The 19,972-nt window shown below is 31.2% G+C and overlaps 2 protein-coding genes across 2 annotated transcripts; one reads left to right on the forward strand and one right to left on the reverse strand.

The window, feature by feature from the left end:
* Positions 1-129: 129 nt before the first annotated feature.
* On the reverse strand, positions 130-9,249 carry LOC100165153. Its single transcript, XM_001952388.5, has 3 exons — positions 8,771-9,249; positions 3,011-3,438; positions 130-554 (listed from the first exon to the last, which is right to left on the reverse strand). Exons 1-3 carry the CDS (start codon positions 8,963-8,965, stop codon positions 464-466), a joined length of 714 nt encoding a protein of 237 aa, XP_001952423.2. The 5' UTR covers positions 8,966-9,249; the 3' UTR covers positions 130-463.
* Positions 9,250-16,978: 7,729 nt separating this feature from the next.
* LOC107883010 (A-kinase anchor protein 200) lies at positions 16,979-18,571 on the forward strand. The gene has a single exon (XM_016802304.1). The coding sequence runs from the start codon at positions 16,979-16,981 to the stop codon at positions 18,569-18,571; it is 1,593 nt and encodes a 530-aa protein (XP_016657793.1).
* The last annotated feature ends 1,401 nt before the right edge of the window (positions 18,572-19,972 follow it).

Consider the following 19,972-nt stretch of genomic DNA (forward strand, 5'->3'; position numbering starts at 1 on the left):
TCTCATCCAGACATAGGCGCAATTTCAACTTTTGACTTGGGGGGGGGAGGGGGGCTGAATATATTAAAGGCAAGCAGACCCTTGCAATATAGCATTTGAAAATTGTATGTCCTAGATTTTTTTTTTTGGGGGGGGAGCTACGGCTAAGTTTGAGGGGCTTAGCTCCCCTAAGCTTCTCGATTTGCGCCTATGCATCCAGTATTTACTTTTTGGAAACAAAAAATTTATAATGACTACAAATTTGGATAATTAAGTTCAAACAATATCATGTGAATAGCATTTATTTAAAAAAATGTATAATATATAATTATACACGGTTAAATATTATAATAATATATGGAAACTTATAATTAAGTAGGTACGATTAGAGATAAATAATAAATTAATAAATATTAATACGTAATTCGTTCGGAGCAGTATGTGAGCATATGAAAACAAAATTAATTTAGTCTATGTTTTCTTTTTAATTTTTCAACACACTAACGTCGTCGGTGGTCCTTTGCTGTGGTTGGAATGACTTGATCACACCTGGAGTGTGTACCATTTGCAAAAACCTAGAAACACAAAACAAATTAGATATTATATTTTAATTGTGGTGTTAAAATCACGGATTATCAATTCCGAAACTGCAGTCGTTATGAGCGATGTGTTCACGGCTTACAATTTACTTCCAATACATGAATTTACAGAGGCAAGAGATAAAATCGAATGACGGATAATGTTAATGTATAGGTACATAAAAGCCTATACCGTTGTAATTAAAACAATATTATTGTACAGTAAAGGTAGGTACATCTTCCCTGCAGCGTCCAGACTCTAGGCGCAGCATGGAAAATGTACCTTCAGACAAAAAAAAAACATTAAAGTCATGCCACACAAACACCTTTCAAACAAACAATAATAATATTAATAATATTTCTGATATATAATACTAAACATTAGCTATACTTTGCAAGTCATATTATACCTAATTTGAAATTTCATCCGAACCCTGTTCGGCGCCCGAAACGAGTTCTATAGAAAAGTAGAAACATGAGGTATTTGTACACCATTATTACATAAAATATATTATATGATTATAATGACGCTCGATTTACTATAGAGTTAGGTACGTGACGGTTGGTTTATTGCGATCCAAACTGGTTTCGTGCGGCGATAAATGATATTAAAATATATAATATTATGTTGAAGTTGCACTCACACACTCAAATTTTTAAAACTGTAAAATATAATATTATATGCGCATGTATACACCTAATAATAGTATTATAATATTATTGTGAGGCGGGTATTTGATTTTTATAATGTGTACCTGAATGCATAATATACGATGTACACCGACGAAAATTGATCGCAGAAACCGTTACGATTGGTTCTCGAAAACACATATAGCTACCTAAGCGGCTAAACGTTCTTACAGTACATGGTATAAGAAATAAGAAGTATAATCCACGCGAACCGTGTTTTCGTCCTAGTTGGCTAGTTCACGCATGTGCATCGCCTTGTGTTTTTGTGCATACTGCATTTCATAAGATTAAATGTATAGGTACTCGTCAACTCATGACGTCGACTTGAGTTTATTTTTGATTGCCTATATAAATTAAACATTGCCCCTTAAAAAAATATGCGCAGTCTTATCATTGAGCATACTTCTTATTACTATGCTACAGTAGTTGCTGCAGCTGCTGCTTACCCATAGGCTAAACATTTGGTTGAATTTTTAGGGGGGTAACATTGCTGTAATAATCCAATGTAAAGTGACCCAGTGTAAAGTTTCGATTTATGGGGGGGGGGGGGCTATTAAAATATTTAGGGGTGTTATAGGGTATTAACAGGGCTTTTTTTTTAAATAAAAATATTGTTTATACTCATGGCCTTATTTTAAAATTCTTGAATTTTTTTGTACTACCTACCTACTTAAAGAATGTCCTGTGGCGATACAAACTTCTGTTTTTTTTTCAAATGATAAGCCCCCTTTTTACTGTAAATTATTTAGTCAATATTTTTTTTAAAAATGTTGGTGCACCTAATTCAAAATTTGAATGAGTAATCTTTTGCTTATTAAAAATTAAAATATTTGTATTAAGAATAATAGTCCTTAAATACGGTTTTAGATAAATAAAAAATAGACGTAAAACGGGACCTAGTATTTATTATACTTGGTCATTTTTACAAATTATTAATATTAATAGATTAATATTAATGACTATAATTTTCAAATCACCATAACAATCTTACAAGACCATACCAGTATACCACTATACCATTATAGTACTATACCATGGGCCCATTATTTTTTATAAGCCCCCATAGGTCACTTTGGGCTAAAACATTTTAGCACTCCAAAATTTAAGACTGAATGTCTATGGTCATTATCACACATGATAGACATTATCCTCGGAACTTGAATTTTAATAACTCAAAAACTACTCTTAGGAATTTTGATTTACATACCTAATTAGGTAAATCCTACCTACCGGCTACCGGCTACCATTAACTATTTTAAAAAAAAACTATCTGTTTACAATAAAAAATAAAAAAAGAATGGTTCTTATTTGAAACAAAGTTTACGTCAATACAGGACAGAATGAAACTCCTTAAATAGTTAAATGTCATAAGAAATCCAAAAATCGGAATTTGAATAAAATATATAAAATTAGTGGAAAAATGGAGATGAACTTGCTTTTGATAAATTATTTTGTACATACATTAACATAAAATTAAATATTTTATGTATACACCCGAAAAAAAATTTAATTTATATAAGTAAGCAAACTCAATAAAAAATTAGCTAGGTTTATAGAGGTAGGTACCTACTTATTTAAAATTTTTTTTTTTGTTATTTGTAGTCTGTAATGTATAGGATAAATTAGTATAATGGAGACTGGGGAGCGACTATTAATAAGTAGGTAGGTACGTTGTGGCTTATAATATATGTACCTATAAAGTAATAATATTATAGTATAATATTCTTAAATATATATGTAATATGTATGTATTCTATACTCACGGTAAATGTGGCTTTCGGATGCGCCGACACCGGCCCATCGGATCCCTGAAATATCCGGGTCCGCACTTCCGGTTGGCCGTGCTGTTCGTTGCGGACGCAGTTGCAGAAGCTGTGGCGACAGCCGACGGTGACTGACCGGATGGAGGTGGCGACGACAACGGCGATGATGTGACGGCAATCACCGACGACGGTGGCTGTTCGGTAGGTAAGTCGGAAGTGTTTCCATTGCTAGCGATTAGGGCCTCGACCATCTGAACAATTTTGTCGCTGTTGGACGGAGAGTACGGGTCAAGTAACGCCAACGCCGGTGAACTCGTACTTACAACAGCCGCTGTGGCCGCAGTGCTCGATGTCGGAGTATAAGTCGTGGACGAGTTCTGTGGTGGTTTGGTCGGACCTTCGTCCGTGTAGTCAGGTAAGTCTTCATACTGCGCAAAAATTGTGTTAAGTATAGGTTAGGCGTGTTCAGCATTGTCTATGTGTGTCTGACGGGTTTAGATGGATATCCCTATAGGCTATAACTGGCAATTCTTTTTTATAGTAGTCGTGCTTTGTTATTAAACGTAAAAGAGTTTGTATACATAGCCTCATAGGTAGTTTGAATACCTATATATATATTTATAGTAATTACTCTTCTAAATAGACTATGAATTAGACGCATACCATAGGAAAACACGCGGTTTCCTAATATCCAAGTATGCCTCACCAGCCACCACCCGAAACCTGTTGACTTACAAGAACGGTAAGGTTCTTCTAACAGAATGCAGTAAATTCACAGAGGTTCCCGTAGAAAGCAAAATACCCATCGCGGTTTCTCCAAGCGCGTTCGTGGTGGCGCGGTATATACACGAACTCCGCGCTCCAAGCCACGCCACGCGCCGTGGGATCGCACCTTTAGAAAGAGCCATCCAGAAAACCTATATTATTTTTTTTAAAGAACCAAATTATATAAAAAAAAACTAAGAGTATCTACACTACATACAGATACATCAGTACATGTATATGTCTTGTTTCTACTGAATAAAGTTGACATAAAAATGTCGATGTCAATCTGGTATTAGATACGAGGAGACGAGGATTAAACTGTAGGTAACTTTTTTATACGTGTAAAAATAAACAAGTTTCAAAGACCGCAATTATTTATTGAGTAGGTTATTTATTGATTATATATTTTTTTCAATTTTTACTTTAAACGACAGAATCGCAATTTACAACACTTTTAGTGATGAATAATAAAGGACGGTGTGTACTGAAATATGAAACGTACTCACGAGTTTCAAGAACTATGGCCAATATACAATAAGGCACGAGGCCCATTTTTTGGATAATGTGTTTTTACCGTAATATTAATCTTATAATTAGAATAACAAGCACTACAAAAAAAAGGTGGGTAAGTGGATGTCGCTCTGCTGTACAGTAGGTTACAAGTGGGTAATGTACTCGTATAGTATTAAATTTGAATTCAATGATATAATATCACTGTATAAGAAAAACGATTCTGAGCGGAGACGGTATGTCAGTCTAGGTAAAAGATATATTATATACTTATCTATGGTATTAAAAAAAAAATTGACCAATAATAGGTATCTTTAATAAATTCCAAATTATTCATATTACAATATCCATTAGGTACTTATAACGCGTTATACATCAACTACAAATCGTAGTACTATCATAGATACATAACAGTATACTTTAGAAGTTTCAAGTACCCACGAATATTATTATAGGTACAATCAAAACAAAATAACTAAAATAGTTATTCTAGGTTTTTTAATATGTAATTTCGTCCAAATTTGAACTTAAAATTACTATAAAAATAAACTGTGCTTATGTATTTTTTAGATTTTTTGGTAACAGAATTAACTACTTACGTGGAAGATTGTTTTAAATTTTCAATTCTTTGATATAAAAGTTGAACATTTTATACATTTTTAACTACAAAATAATTATTCAAATTTAAATTTGATAAATGTTGTCAAAATTCGATCTTTAAATGCTTATAAAAAAAATTATGCCTATGTATTTTTAATATTTTACAACTGCTATTGTAACAATATATCAGGAGCGTTGTATTAAATTTTTACACTTTTTAGCTAAACAGATAAAAAATAGATATTTTTAGAAAAAAAAACTAAAAAAATTGAAAACTGACAATATCCGTTAACAGCTCAAAAAAAGTCAAATTATGTTCAAAATTTTATCGTGTATAGAAAATTCTAATATAAACATTCAGTGAAATTTTCAAGTATCTATAGTCATTGGTTTTTCAATTACAACAAAATAAGAAAATCGTTAAATGAGAAATCGAGTGAATATCAAATGTTGTAAAAACATGAATTTCAAACGCTCATAAAAATTTAATTTTACTTTCTTGTAGACATTTTTTTTTTTGAAAAAGGTAGACAAACATGAGGAATCTTGTATTACATTTTCAAATCTTAAATTCAAAAAGAAAATTTTTTATGAATCTCTAACTCAAAATAATTCGGAAATTTTCGTCATTTTTAGGTATTTTGTAAATATTTGAACTTTAGATGCTTATAAAAAAAAATTGTGACTATGGATTTTTAATTTTTTTCATCTTCCTTTGAAAGAATATAATAGGAACCTTCTATTAAATTTTCAAGCTTTTTTAACCAACAAATAATATTTTATTGATATTTATAGGAAAAAAAAAAGTAAGAAAAATAGAAATTGAAAATGTCCGTAAACAGCTCAAAATATTTGGAAAATATTACGGTGTATAGAAAATGCTGATATAAACATTCAGTCAAAATGTCATGTACCTACGGTCATTTTTATAAGAGTTGCACCAAAAACCAAAATCGATATTTTCGAAAATAGATTTTGTGTAAAAATTCTCGTTTTTCCTTAATTTTTCTTTTGTTTTTCACGGCGCTTTTGTAAATCACTGGAAAATGTTCATTTTTTCTATTACAAAAGATACTATTGAAGAAAATCCAAGCACTTTTACTATCCTAAAAGATGATGACAGACACAAAATAAATTTAAAAAAAAAAAAACAACATTGTAAAATCATTATATTTATCGTTCCACTCAGAATCTAAATGGGAGTGTTGTAAGTACGTACGGATAAAGTTAAACTTTTTTACAGAGGGTACGATGAAAAACCGTCACGACACATGTTTCTATGACGTCGTTGAACAATATTAACCAATATCAGTTATATTTATATAATTTACAATGAGTTATTTTTATCGTCAATACATTTATTATACAACGGACTATACCTAATGTTACTAATAGATCCATACGCCACCGCGATTCCAATATCGTTTGTATAATCGCTAATTTCCGGGAACCGGTCCCCACCTGTCGACGCACACACACATGCACACACATTACATTAAACGCTAATGACGTCATGGTAACATTCTCGGTGTCGCACAAATTAACAGAATGACCCCCAGCCATAAGACATATGTACCTGTCAAAAAAACTAGATTAAAAAAAATATTTTGTAGAGGTAGCTAATAGCCGTTGCAACGCACAGCCGAAATGTATTACACTATTACGATAAATAATAAAAAATCCAATAATCAACAGTTTAGCAAACTAATCTACGTCAAATTATGAAATAAAAATATATAAGGTTGTTGTCAAAAAAAATAAGTAGTTTGTCTTTTATATATATAGATAGGCACCTAGCTAGTTAAATTAAATACTCAAATACCTATACCATGCAGTATAAAGTAACTATGATACATGTATATAATAATAAGATATTAATATATTATGCTTAACGTGAGAAATACATAAAATTATCGTCTTTATTCATTAAATACTTAATTTTTATATAATATGCCTATGTAATTACTTATTAGTATAGTAATTGTTTAGGTAACGACGTAATGTATACGCGTATATTCAACCTTTTGTAATACTTCTAATTTCTATAATTCTATGGATATTAGTATATCACAACCACATTCGGATGTATATAATTATATATAGATCACAATATGATCGCATCATGCCTTGTTATCTTTGGAATTTTCCAACTGAAACTGTGTGAGTTATAAATACCTAGTCAGAATAAACTGAACAAAAAATTCAAAATATCCATTTTAAATATATATACCTATCTATATTATATTATACACTTATAGTACTATACAGTTCGGATTTATTTTATTATTTCGTTGATTACCTATTAAAGAACCATTTTAAAACATAGGTACCAGCACCTATATAATATTATAAATCTAACTTTTCTTATAAAATATTTGTTTTTCAGGAAAATGTGACAGACGCATTAAATTACCATAAATGTCTTTTAAGTTTTAAAGATCTTACACTAAAAAATGCCTAAAATGTTTAATGCTATAAATTATATATTTGACATAACTCTTTCGTATCTGCTATATAGGTAGGTACACCGTACACGGATTTTACCTAGGTATAATATTATAATATATTATACGACTGAGTCGAAAAATCTGCTTTTAAAACGTAAGTAATAAATTATAATATAATATTTAAAAAAAAAAACGGGTGAGTAGATGTCACTCTGCTGTACAGTAGGATACAAGTGCAGGGTCAGTGTATAATGGATTGTATTAAACTTGAATTCAATGATATAATATAATTGTATAAGAAAAACGATTCTGAGCGGAGACGGTTAATCAGTCTGGATTTTTTATATTTTAATAATTTATTATAGCCTTTAAGTTGAATTAATATTATATTATTTTTTATTCGTTGCTACGGTGATAAACAAAACGTAAGAAATTAAAATCCCATTTTAAATGGTTTTTCGTAATTTTTCGGTAGTTTTTCCCGTGGCATTAAATAACTATTGAGAAAATCGAAAAATTACCTCTAAAGTACCATATTGATCCAATTTTCATTCCAGTAACAGGAATAACTTATTTATGTATAACAGCGCGTTTAAGTCTCTATAGATCGAATAAAATGTGTTTTAAAATACGCTATCTGTAAATATTATTTTTACAATAGAATACCTGTGTCATATGAAGATATTTAGATATGTACCTACATACACATGGAAATGGCTTGAAAGATTTGTTAGAGAATAAGCCACCCAATTGTAACATTCTAATCACAACATATCATAACAGCAAGTTGTCTTTATTATGTGAATTCACACAATAATATAATGTTATAAACAGATTCGATCTTATAGACCGCCAATTACATAATATTCTATGAGACTATAACTATATTAAATATTATTTTATCGGCGCCGGTCAAATTGAATCAACAATTTATAGTAAATTGGTTCCTACCTACCTATAATCGTATTAAATGTATTGTTATAACGATAACAATTATATAACCTCTCAAGTTTACAATCAAAGACTGGAACCGTACCGTGGCTGTGATTTGTGAACCATTCTTAAATTATATTAGAATTGGTTAAAATGGATATTAACCAATTCAACATTTTTAAATTTGGAGAACCTACTAGCGGAGTTATGGGTTTGATAAGTTTGATTGGTTACGGGGGAGGGTGCTGAGTCATCCCAAATATTAAATTATAGAAGCCCGCAGGCCTAATGAAGCTAATTCTAATTTCTTAATATAATATAGTTTAATCATTTAATGTTATAATAAAATAGTTATAATTTGTCCGTGTAATAATAACAGTTCATGTAAGAACCAAAAACCCTATATCGTTGTGCTTCTCTAAGAAACAAACCTATAAGTAATCTTTAAGATCCCGATCCCTAGCTGTAACGACATAATATACTGCTAATTGTGTAATTTGCTCACTTCGTCGTCGCCACCGCCAGAGTCGTCGAACACCGCGTACAGTTCGATGTTCTTCAGGTGTATCTGCAGATTGTAGTCGCCCGTCTGACTCTGGTCGAACTTGATCGTGGCGCCGTGCGTCAACAGCACCAGCGCTGATAGCACCAGCACCGGTACAGCCGCGTTGCACAACCATCGCTGCGAATAGTGCACCATGATGGCGCAAGCTGCAGCGCGGACAAGATGATAAATTATAAGATCAACAAATTGTTATAATATTTATATGACGACAGCGTTGTGCACTATACAATAATTTATTATAATTGTGTATTGCAGGCGTCGTCACGATGAGTGCCGACGCGGCGTATTCCGTTCCGTCTGTGCGGCGATATCACGCGACGACACTGCAGCAGGCAAGCGATAATATCACAGTACTTGTTACATATATGGATATCGGCAAGCAAGTGGTCCGCACAGCGTCTGATGAGTAACTGAGCGTCTGAGCCGCCCCTGCGGTGGCCCACGGTCCGGCTCGTCGCCGCTGCGATCCGGCGCGGACCAGTTCGAGCAGCATACGCCGACCCGCAATATCGCTATATCTGCAGAGCTGCTGCAGCGACTACGACCGCGACGGTATACCTATATTATAGTATTATACAGGGTGATTCACAAATCATGTTCAACCCCGTTTTATCCTTTGCATTCGTTCAAGTTCTGATTTTTCAAATATTCAGGTCTCAATATTATACTTATAAATTAATAATAATGACGCTGTTTAGTAATTATTTTAATTTCCTGAGATTTTTTTAAGACGAGTGTCCTGCGATATAAACTTAATTTTTTTAATGAGAGCATTATTTTTTACTATAAATTGTTATAAGCTGGTGATTTTTTTTTTTGTTTCTATATTGATGTGTAAACATTAAAGTTTCTATCGGAATTTGTTCAAATATTCTGTGGATTGAAAATTATCAAACCATAATATACAGCAATGAACCTATAATGTATTTTATAATTTTAAATTTTCACATAATACGCCATATGTATAGTGTGCATAATAAATACATATGATTGATATAAATTATAATATGACTATCCGCTTAAATTTGAAATAGAATTATTATAATTTGTATTTGTTAATATTGCTATCAAATTTGTCATAACTTTGTAAGATATAATATATTTAATTTAGAATATAATACAAAACGGAGTGGCTTTATAGGTATCTATATAATATAATATCTATAAGTACATGCATAATAAGTATTATATACATCCACGCCGAGTTCCGAGTAAGGGTCGAGACATGATGTCAACTAAATATATCGATTAAATCCATAAAATATACATTGAATAATCGTATTAAGAATTTGTTTAAAAAAAACATTAGTATATGCTGACATGCTGTGTTTCGTAAATATAATACACTATAATATAGTATGTATATAATGTATTGAATTATGGTAAGTATATATAATTATAACTTATAATATGTAATACTAATTGTTAAATATTTTCTAATACAATACTTGATCCTTAGTTACCTACATATATCATATAACAAAAACAATTTGCATACGATTTTAAAGGGGAGCTGGAGCCCCTCCACCCCACATGTATTAATTACATAAATAGGAGAATTGATGCATTGGTTTTTGTATATTAAAAATCGATAATTTCAAATTTCTATTCTTGCAGGTCTGTTTAAAGTTTTATAATTAAACTTTCTTTTTTTTTAGTCAACATTTGATATACCATCATACATATTAATAATATATACTTATACATATTATCCACAAAAACGATATATTACCTAAAACCAACTTTACAAATCTATTTTCGCATTTGCTTTCTTAGTAATAATTATGTTTTTTAGTTGTACTTATATTTATACAACATAATATAGTATGATTCCCGTTGTACATCGCAACCACTCTCTCTCTATATCTGTCTTTTTATCGCCTCCTCTCTTGTATATTTCCTATGGTTTTAAACCGTGTCAATGACTTTCGCGTTCAGATACCCCGCTGTGGTTCCAATGATGTACAAAAAAATATTCTAAAAAGAGATAAAATCGTTGTACCTACATACGAGTATAAGTACAATTAACAGTTCTTAGTGTCTAAGACTTAGTCAGCCTCGTTGTTGTTATATTCATGTACAATGTACATATTTAAATATATAAATATAATATATTAAATAGTAAATTAGTATATTATATACAAGTTATACAACTCAATTTCTCTCAATATACCTTCATTATTATAATATGTAAATATGTAATGATAAAAGTATATTGTACATAGTTTGTACCAATTATATTACATCTATATTGTTACTACACATCAAACTCATCTTAAGATATTATGATGAACTTTTGACAATAATTATACAACATGTAAACTCAAATTAATGGAAATTCATCAAATCCACTGCCACCACCATAAGATAGTATTTTCTTAATACGGTCGAGTTTTTATATTATAATATTAATTTATTAATTATATAATAAACAATATTAATTTATTATAATATTGTGTTATTCGTATATATTATTTTATAAATACATATTATTAAAGTTCTCAACTTCCGGAATTGCTGGCCAAATCGCCAAATTAAACTCCGACTATATCTCTGCCACTGTCAAATTCAAATTCATCGTTGCCGCAAATCTACTCAATAGACTTTAGGGTATATGAATAAATAGGACCCGGCTCAACGAGATCTCAAACATATGGTATAACAACATGGATCCGTTTGTCCATTTTTATGTAATCCATATTGAACATATTCATAATATATAATATGTAATATGCAAATGTACCATCGTCGTCCGTCAAAACCGGGTCCGTGTCAATACGTTCGCATACTGGCCACTGCAGCTGAGGGCTATTTTTAATTTAGAAGAAAGATAATATATATATTATATACCTAGTATTCTATATAATATATTGGTACCTATTTTATAGCCGATCGAATCCGGAACAAATACTTTTCGCACATACACCTATATGTATAGGTACCTATATATTCTATCACGTACCGAAATCCGCCACGTTGCCGTTTGAAATGTGGGCCAAACTTGAATGCGTTTCAAACTGTGATTTTGTTGTTTCGTTCGGAAACTCGGACATTATTGTACAAGTTATTTCTCTTTGTGGAATATCTCGTAGCGAATGAATGGCAAACAGAAAACGTTTCAATCGGTTTATATAGACAGTCGAGACACAAGTTCGAGGTGTGTTTCGCCGAGGTGGTCGGTGGAAGCGGAGCAAAGACCATGGGATTCGGGTTGCATACAACGGAGCCCCCTAGTGATGTGTAATTAGTACCTAATTACATATTGTATTCAAATTGCAAATTTCTACAAAATTCTTTCCGCGATATGTATTAAGTACCATATATGTATATTGTATATATTGTTCGTTGTCCAATAGACACACACACATCAGAATCGATTAATACTCGTAAAAAATGTATGTACAAATATAAAATACCAAAACTTACGCAATTTATTAAAAAGCGTATAATTGATACTTTTCTAATTTTCTAAATTTATACTGTCATACTGGTGTGTAGTGTTTGAAAATTTAATAAAATTTTAAAAAAATGAAATATTTCGTGAAATATTTCAAAATGTGTGAAATATTTCAATTATCATTATTTTTGTAGTTATGTCTTGTAAAATATTAAATAATTAATCTAAATAAATTAAAAACCTCATTAGTCATTGAAACACATTTTTTTCTCAGTTTCAATGTATAATAATATGTTGTATTTTTTGGCTGTACCTATTATTTGATGTAAAAATGTAATATAAATAAGGAATAGGTAGGTAGGTATATTGTATATGTACCATGTACGTGGTTACTTATATAGTTATATGTTAAAAATCAGATCAGAGTTTTCTTGATCATGAATCTTTATGACATGTATTTGTATAATTGTATATAAAAAAACATAATAAAAATAAAAATATAAAAATGGAAAATAAATTTAAAAAGAAACACTTGGGTATAACGTTTATTTATCGTTAATCACTTAAACGTGGTTAGAATGAGATTAGTGAATGTGCTTAGTGATGAAAAAATGATAATACTGTAATCTAGTTATCTCCTAAATTGGCGGGAAGATAAAATTGATAATGAAGTTGGGTCAAATAGTGAAATAATTAATAAAAATCCAATATTTCACAACTTAGTGAAATATTTCAAAATGAAATATTTCTCATACTTCAAACACTACTGGTGTGTAATATACGAGTTAAAATATATCCAATATTAAAGTAGAAAATATATAATTAGGTACCTATCTTTAAAATGTATACATAGCTAGAGTACCTATAGACAATTAGACAATAAGTATTATAGTTACTATATAATGTTTCATACTTTGATACTTCCGTGTCCAAACCTAAACACCTTCGTGGCTTCGTCTAGTTATTTTAAAGTTGAATCTAAATGTAATTCTAATGTTCTATATAGACCCTAATCGCCTGTATTGTATAATATGTAATTACCTATGTATTTATGTAAAAAAAATATATATTCCCATCGGTTGGATTAGACTACATGCATTTATGATCCTTAGTACTTATACAAGAACAGTTTGTAGGTACTTACTTATTTACTCACTTGCTTACTTATTTTCAACAAACAAATACTTCATTTAAATCATAATTAATTATTTGTTTATTTGAATAAACTACATATTATATAATAAAATATATTATATATTTATATTCATATAGAACCATTGAGAAAGAATAATGATAAAAATTACATATATAGGTACAACCGTATTCACAGTCGGATCATTTTTTATACCCTGTAACAACTATAACTGTAGTCTTACAGTGTGCGTTAGCCGACAATGTATTTTCGATTTACTTATTTAGCAAATGAAACGTGACCAAATATACCAAGAATATGTACAGAAATAATGGCAGAGACTAAAAAAATCGTCACACGACCATCCAGCGTACGTGAGGAATTATTCTAGTTATAGAAAAAAATTGTGTATAAAATATAAATGTATGTTATGATTGGTTGAACAACGACGGTCAAGTTTAAACTATACACATGTAAGTTCATTATATTTCGGTCGAAGTCTATTCGAACAATGGTTCTATTTTCACTCATATATATACTCCACCCACTATAACAGTTAAAATTTAAAATAGGAACGCAAATGTTATCGGTTTATAAAAATACGTTATTTACAAAATATAAATAATACGTAATAAATAAATAATAACCGTTAAAATATGGAAATATTTTTTTAGAAAAAAAAGTATTAAGACATAAAATATGCTATAATAAACATATTACATAGGTATAATATGTAAACATCCTTAACGTTAACGGTTGGAAATTGTAATATAACTATTATAGGTACCTTAAGTTTTATATATACCTAATATAAAATAAAATTAATAACAAAATGCTGTTTGGTCAACAACCCTATAATGCCTGTTGGGAAATCCGGAATCGAATTGCTTCGCTCACTTAACTTGTGTAGAAATTGTTGCTGAGAGTATATAAGTTCAATTGGCGATATATACAACATTACAACACCATTACGAACGACGAAATTATGAATGTTATAAATACATAATATATTTTGTTGCGTGGACGAATGGTTAACTACTATGTATTATTATAAATTGTAGAAAATATTGTAGAATATACTTATATACTATATTGTCTGATAAGTGATAACGCATAACTGTTATTCGTTCGATCTATAATAAAAGCGTGTTCGTTAATAGTAGATATATATATTATGTACGTCAGTACGTGAACGTGACGAGGAATGCATTTAAGAATTCGAATGGAAATAGATAAAATAAAATACCGAACAGGCAACGTATATTATAGTATTATACATTATATTATAATATTATGTACCTACAGCAAAATAAAAATGAAACAACCTGTTTTATGTGGCGACAAGCTGATCTCAATATTGGTCGTTGTAAACACGTCTTTGATAATATGTGTCATATCACTCATATCATATTTCATTACTTATATTTTTATATGTTATGATTTTAATAATAAAATTGTTTATCCGGTCGTCCGATTACTTACACCGGACGCGACCTACAACACAATATGTATTGTGTTTATCATGGTTTATTATGGTTTATTATTCTTTATTTACATTATACATACATATATGTGCACGCGCGTTTGCCGTCTAGCACTCTAGCATGATTGTCTAGACTCTTAAACTTTTCTGGCGAATCATCCGCCACTGAGACCGATCAACATCAATATGGAGTTCAAAAAGCATTAATCGCTCTAATTTACATTAATTTTGTTTTAATCCTGTAAACGTATTTACTTGGTTATTCTGAATAATATGAACCATGAGGTAAATGCAAGTTCCAAAACGTCATCCGCTCCATAAGAGCAGGCGTGTATCAAGGCTGTGCCTTTGCCCCTTAAATTGTATACCTACCTATATAACACATAATGCCGAGTGCTGACCTACCACCATAGTCCGCCAATGCCTAGTGCCTACCACTCAATAGGCATTAGGCACCATTAGCACTTTTTCGATTACTTAAACTATATATAATATAGACTATAGAGTTATAACTGGCATAATATCGATTAACTGGCATATGCCTGCCATGAAAAATCTTAAAAACTTTCTAATACAATGATAGCTGGAATTGTAAAATCTATGGAGAGTATAAAAATTAACGAAAATAAATCTACTCATATTTCTTTAATCTTCGTCTAAAAAAAAACCGAAATTCCTTTTTGTATCACTAGACTTCACCCTGCACACCGCCACGTATTTTTATTCTAGTATAACATATTGCTTATTGAATAATAATATGGAATAAAGCTTATATACAAACTATTGTATAAAACAAAACTGCGATTATATTTTTTTTTCTTTTGTCCATCATATTTGACTAACTATTATATTATTATATATGCTCAATATAAAAGATAAAAGTTTAAAAGTGTATTCTGAAACGATGAATCCTTTCCCACGATCACCACACCACTATATAGCTATATAATATAATGGTAATATGAATTAAACAAGTGCCTACTTAAATGACGCTATAACTAAAACATTATAAGTTACAGGTACCTATTTTATATACTGTAAGTTTTTTACGTGTATGTATTAATGAAGCGTGCTGCTTGCACATACCTTGCCGTCAGTAACCGCTTGCACGTACAAAAATATAAATAATATTACAATAATAAAAATAATAATGATGATCGCGAATTTCCTGAGTAGCGTGTGAAATAAATTTTGGACAACCATTTCCATGACTGTCGAATTGATTCGTTGAAATTCACGCGAGATGATGAACTCAGCTCCGTTAGCAAGTACGAAAAATCACGATTTCGTGCACTCATAACGGATACATATTGGCAGACTGCAAATATGTATAATAATAATATATACACAGCCGTAATAAAGTAGTATATATTTTCAATAATGTTTTTATACGACATGAAATCAAAGTAATATGACACCATGCACAGGATAGTTTTCTTATTATAGAAGTATAAAATATAATTAAAGTTTGAAATATTAATATTAAAATTAAATTTAGTTAAATGTATTCACTATGTATTATATATTTCGCTATCAAAGTATAAATGTATTATGACCTTATGATTTCTTATGCTAAAACGATTTTTTATTTCACGCACTAATATACTTGAGATTTACAGATATGTATTGAACGCCATAGTACCTATGTACTAGATAGTAGAGCTATTATACTGCGCATACCTCTTCAGTCTTCATCTACCTACACATAACACATTATACAAACAAGTTAATGATTTTTAAGAACGAGTTCTGTACTTAATTGTCACCTACTCGTTTCTCGGTAATGTGATAAAGGTCAATATCATAACTGAGTGAGTTCGATGACCGTCCAAATGCTAATAATACTTTTCTTAAATCTCAACCGATGGCGGTCAGAACAACTATATAATTAACCAATTCAGTGTAAACACAATATAATATTATAACGGTACCTGTACGTATACAAACTCGGCTATAGGTAAAATTAAAGTTCTGTGTACGGTGTATTTAAACTGTAATTTCCAGTTTGTTGTTGCGACTACCGGTTATACGAAGTCATGACCAGTGAGTGCGCTAGGGGAAAAAATACCTTCTCGATCGTTGCCAAGCCATCATACAGTAGCAATAGGAGCAGCAGTAGTGTAGTTATACAGCACGATGGTGGTTGCGTTGCAGATCGTTTGTGTTTCAGCAGTTTTCTGTGGGGCCCTGCATGCCGCCCCCACGGTCACGTACGACCAGAGGCAACAGGGTGAATTCAATGTGCAGGTGGATGTGGACGATGTGGCCATAATATTGTTGGCGAGCGAAGAGTTCGCCCAGAGAGCTATACTGCAAGGCAATAAGATGCAACAAATATTCAGCCGCCACAACGGTGTAAAATCGAAAAAAAAACATCACAAGAAACCGGTGAACTGCAGCACGATGGTGACGGCTAACCCGGAAGTACCCTACAGCAGCGAGTCACCGACAACATACCTTCCGACATCATCGCAGGGATACGAAGAACTGTACTCAACGTCAAGTCAAGACACAGTACAGGGCGTGGTACCCGTGGCTGCTGTAGCGCCTGTGTTTGAGAACGTTCCGGCGGATCTTGATGGTCAAAAAACCATTGCAAGTCATGCGAGTTATTCTGAAGCTACAACGCCGAGTGCAGCACAGGATGCGTTTGAGAAAAATGTCGATTCAGCGGAAACTGCAGCAGGTGATGTCGCGGTAAACTCTTCTGAAATGGTAGCCGTGAAAACCGTAGAAAAACCTGCAGTAGATGCGACCGTCGAAACCAATAATATTACAGAAAATGCTGCAATAGAAACAGTAGACAAGTCTGCAGATGCAACAACGTTGCAGGCATTATCAGAGATTGCGAACGGCGGTTCGAAGGCTGACATCAAGACAGATGAAATACTTTCAACGAATTTCGAAGAAAAGCCCGTAAGCATATCATCCGATGTAAAAACAGTAGAGAAAATTACTAACGACGAAACTGTTAAAATCAATGAAACACCGGAAAATAATACTGAAGATAAATCATATGAAAACACCACCGTAAAAATAGTAGAAACTGTGGAGATCGCGAAAGTCAAACCCGCCGAGATGGTCGTCGTAAAAACTATAGAGAAACCTAAGGACAGTGCGATAAGCGAGGGATTTGTTGAAGAACCTGCAGTGGACGCATCGCGCGTAAATGTTTTGGACTCGCAAGTAGATACGAAAACAACTAGCGAACCAACTGAAATGATCGCCATGAAACCTGTAGAAAAACCAACATCCTCCGAAGTCTTAAAGGTCGTAAAAAAACCTGTGAACGCGACTGATACAGTAAAAGCTGCAGATACTAGTATAACGACGTCGGTAGATTTGAGCAAAAGCTCTACAGAAATGGTCGCTATGAAAACAATGGAAAACCCACTGACTGCAGTAGGGCCAACAGATACAATAGAAAAGTCTGGAATTACAACGAATACAAAGCTAGTAGAGATACAAGAAGACACAAAAAAGCAAAGCATTCCATCGGTTGAAAATAATGTATCAAGGTCGGCTCCGAAACAGACCGAAATGATCGCTGTGAAGACAATGGAAAATTCGGCGACAGTAAAAAGTGTGATTTCCGTGAAAACTGTAATCAAACCTGGAATTCAAAAGTCTACACATTCATCAAACAGTTCCTTGATCATGCGTAAGGTAGGCGATCGCAAACCGTTGCCTACAATCACCTTAGAAGTGGCAACTCCAAAAGTATTATAGGTAAAATACTAGTTGATAATTATTAGATTTTAAAGATACTTAGATAGGTATTGAAGATGTTTTTGTCATCTTAGAACTATGTTTACTGAGTAATACAAATTAATTTAAAATGTCTATAATTATTATTTATATGTATAAATATATTGTATTTTTTATAGTGTTAATTACTAAAATAATAGGCAATTTTAAGGTAATGTAATATTTATTAAGACACGTTTTAAAATATAATGATACGTTATATGCTTACATTATAGATTTATAGATGGGTATCATCGCTTTACTTTAACATCCAGAATAGTATAAATATATTTATTTTTAGTCTAAAACAACGATATTATAGTAAATTTATATGTATAAAAAATTAATCTTTGATTAATATTGGGATATCTACCATCAACATTATGATATATAATATAGGTCGTTTATAGAATTCATACCTATATTTGTTTTAATTATTATAACTTATAAGTCTTATAAGCTACTTTTAAGAATACTAAAATTATTGGTATTATTCTGTTATTTGTTATAAAAATCATTTTATGAATAACTAACCATAATAAAATATTTTTCATATTTTAATCTATACCTATATTTTATTATTGGCGTGGAGTGACCTTGTCATAACGGTGTAAGGTTATAGCTATCACTAAAAAAATGTACTACCGCTCCTACCTATTGTTTCTTCACTCAAACATAAAGATAATTTTTTCCAACACCATATTCATATGATACTATTATTAATAGCAAGAAAAATATACGAGATAGTAGGTATTAGGTAGTTGGTACATTATTAAAAATATTTTATGGTGAATAAATGAAACTACAAAACTATAAACAACGGACATCGATTTAAAAAGACGTCGCTCCCGCATGTACAGTTGTCTCCGTGTACGACATAACACATTTTCGTTCAGTAGTTTCAATAGGGTGCTGTCAGTTTTGATTTCAGGGTGAATTGGCCTAATATCAAACATTTATGTAACAACATTATCTGTGTTCTCTTGTTGGTATTTTACGATATTTTATTTTTTAGTGAATTGTGAGCATTTTAAAATATTTATATTTTAAATACTCATAACTCACTTCAGACGGGGACAACATAATACACATGCGGGTTCGATGTCATCTTAAGACAACTTGAAAAAGAAACTAACAGTCTTGTAAAGTACTTGGATAAATGTTTTTGAGAAAAGTATTCAAATACTTTTTAAGTACCTACCTAATTACTCAAATATGTACTTTAAATAATTTTTAAAAAGTATTTGTATTTAAAATCAAATACTAATTTTCAAATATATTTAGTTTATATATTTTATATTTTAGATTCTGAGTGGAACGATGAATGTATTGATTTTACAATGATGGGTTTTTTTTGTTTTTTTTTATTTTTTTATTTTTTTG

The sequence above is a fragment of the Acyrthosiphon pisum genome, chromosome A1 (genome assembly GCF_005508785.2).
Source record: "Acyrthosiphon pisum isolate AL4f chromosome A1, pea_aphid_22Mar2018_4r6ur, whole genome shotgun sequence".
Lineage (NCBI taxonomy): Eukaryota > Metazoa > Arthropoda > Insecta > Hemiptera > Aphididae > Acyrthosiphon > Acyrthosiphon pisum.

Coding starts and splice junctions, on each gene's coding strand:
- LOC107883010 (XM_016802304.1), top strand. CDS start 16,979: ATGGTGGTTGCGTTGCAGATCGTTTGTGTTTCAGCAGTTTTCTGTGGG.
- LOC100165153 (XM_001952388.5), bottom strand. CDS start 8,965: ATGGTGCACTATTCGCAGCGATGGTTGTGCAACGCGGCTGTACCGGTG. Junction 3,439..8,770: donor CTGGCGGTGGCGACGACGAA/GTGAGCAAATTA, acceptor ATTTTTGCGCAG/TATGAAGACTTACCTGACTA. Junction 555..3,010: donor ATCCGAAAGCCACATTTACC/GTGAGTATAGAA, acceptor TTGTGTTTCTAG/GTTTTTGCAAATGGTACACA.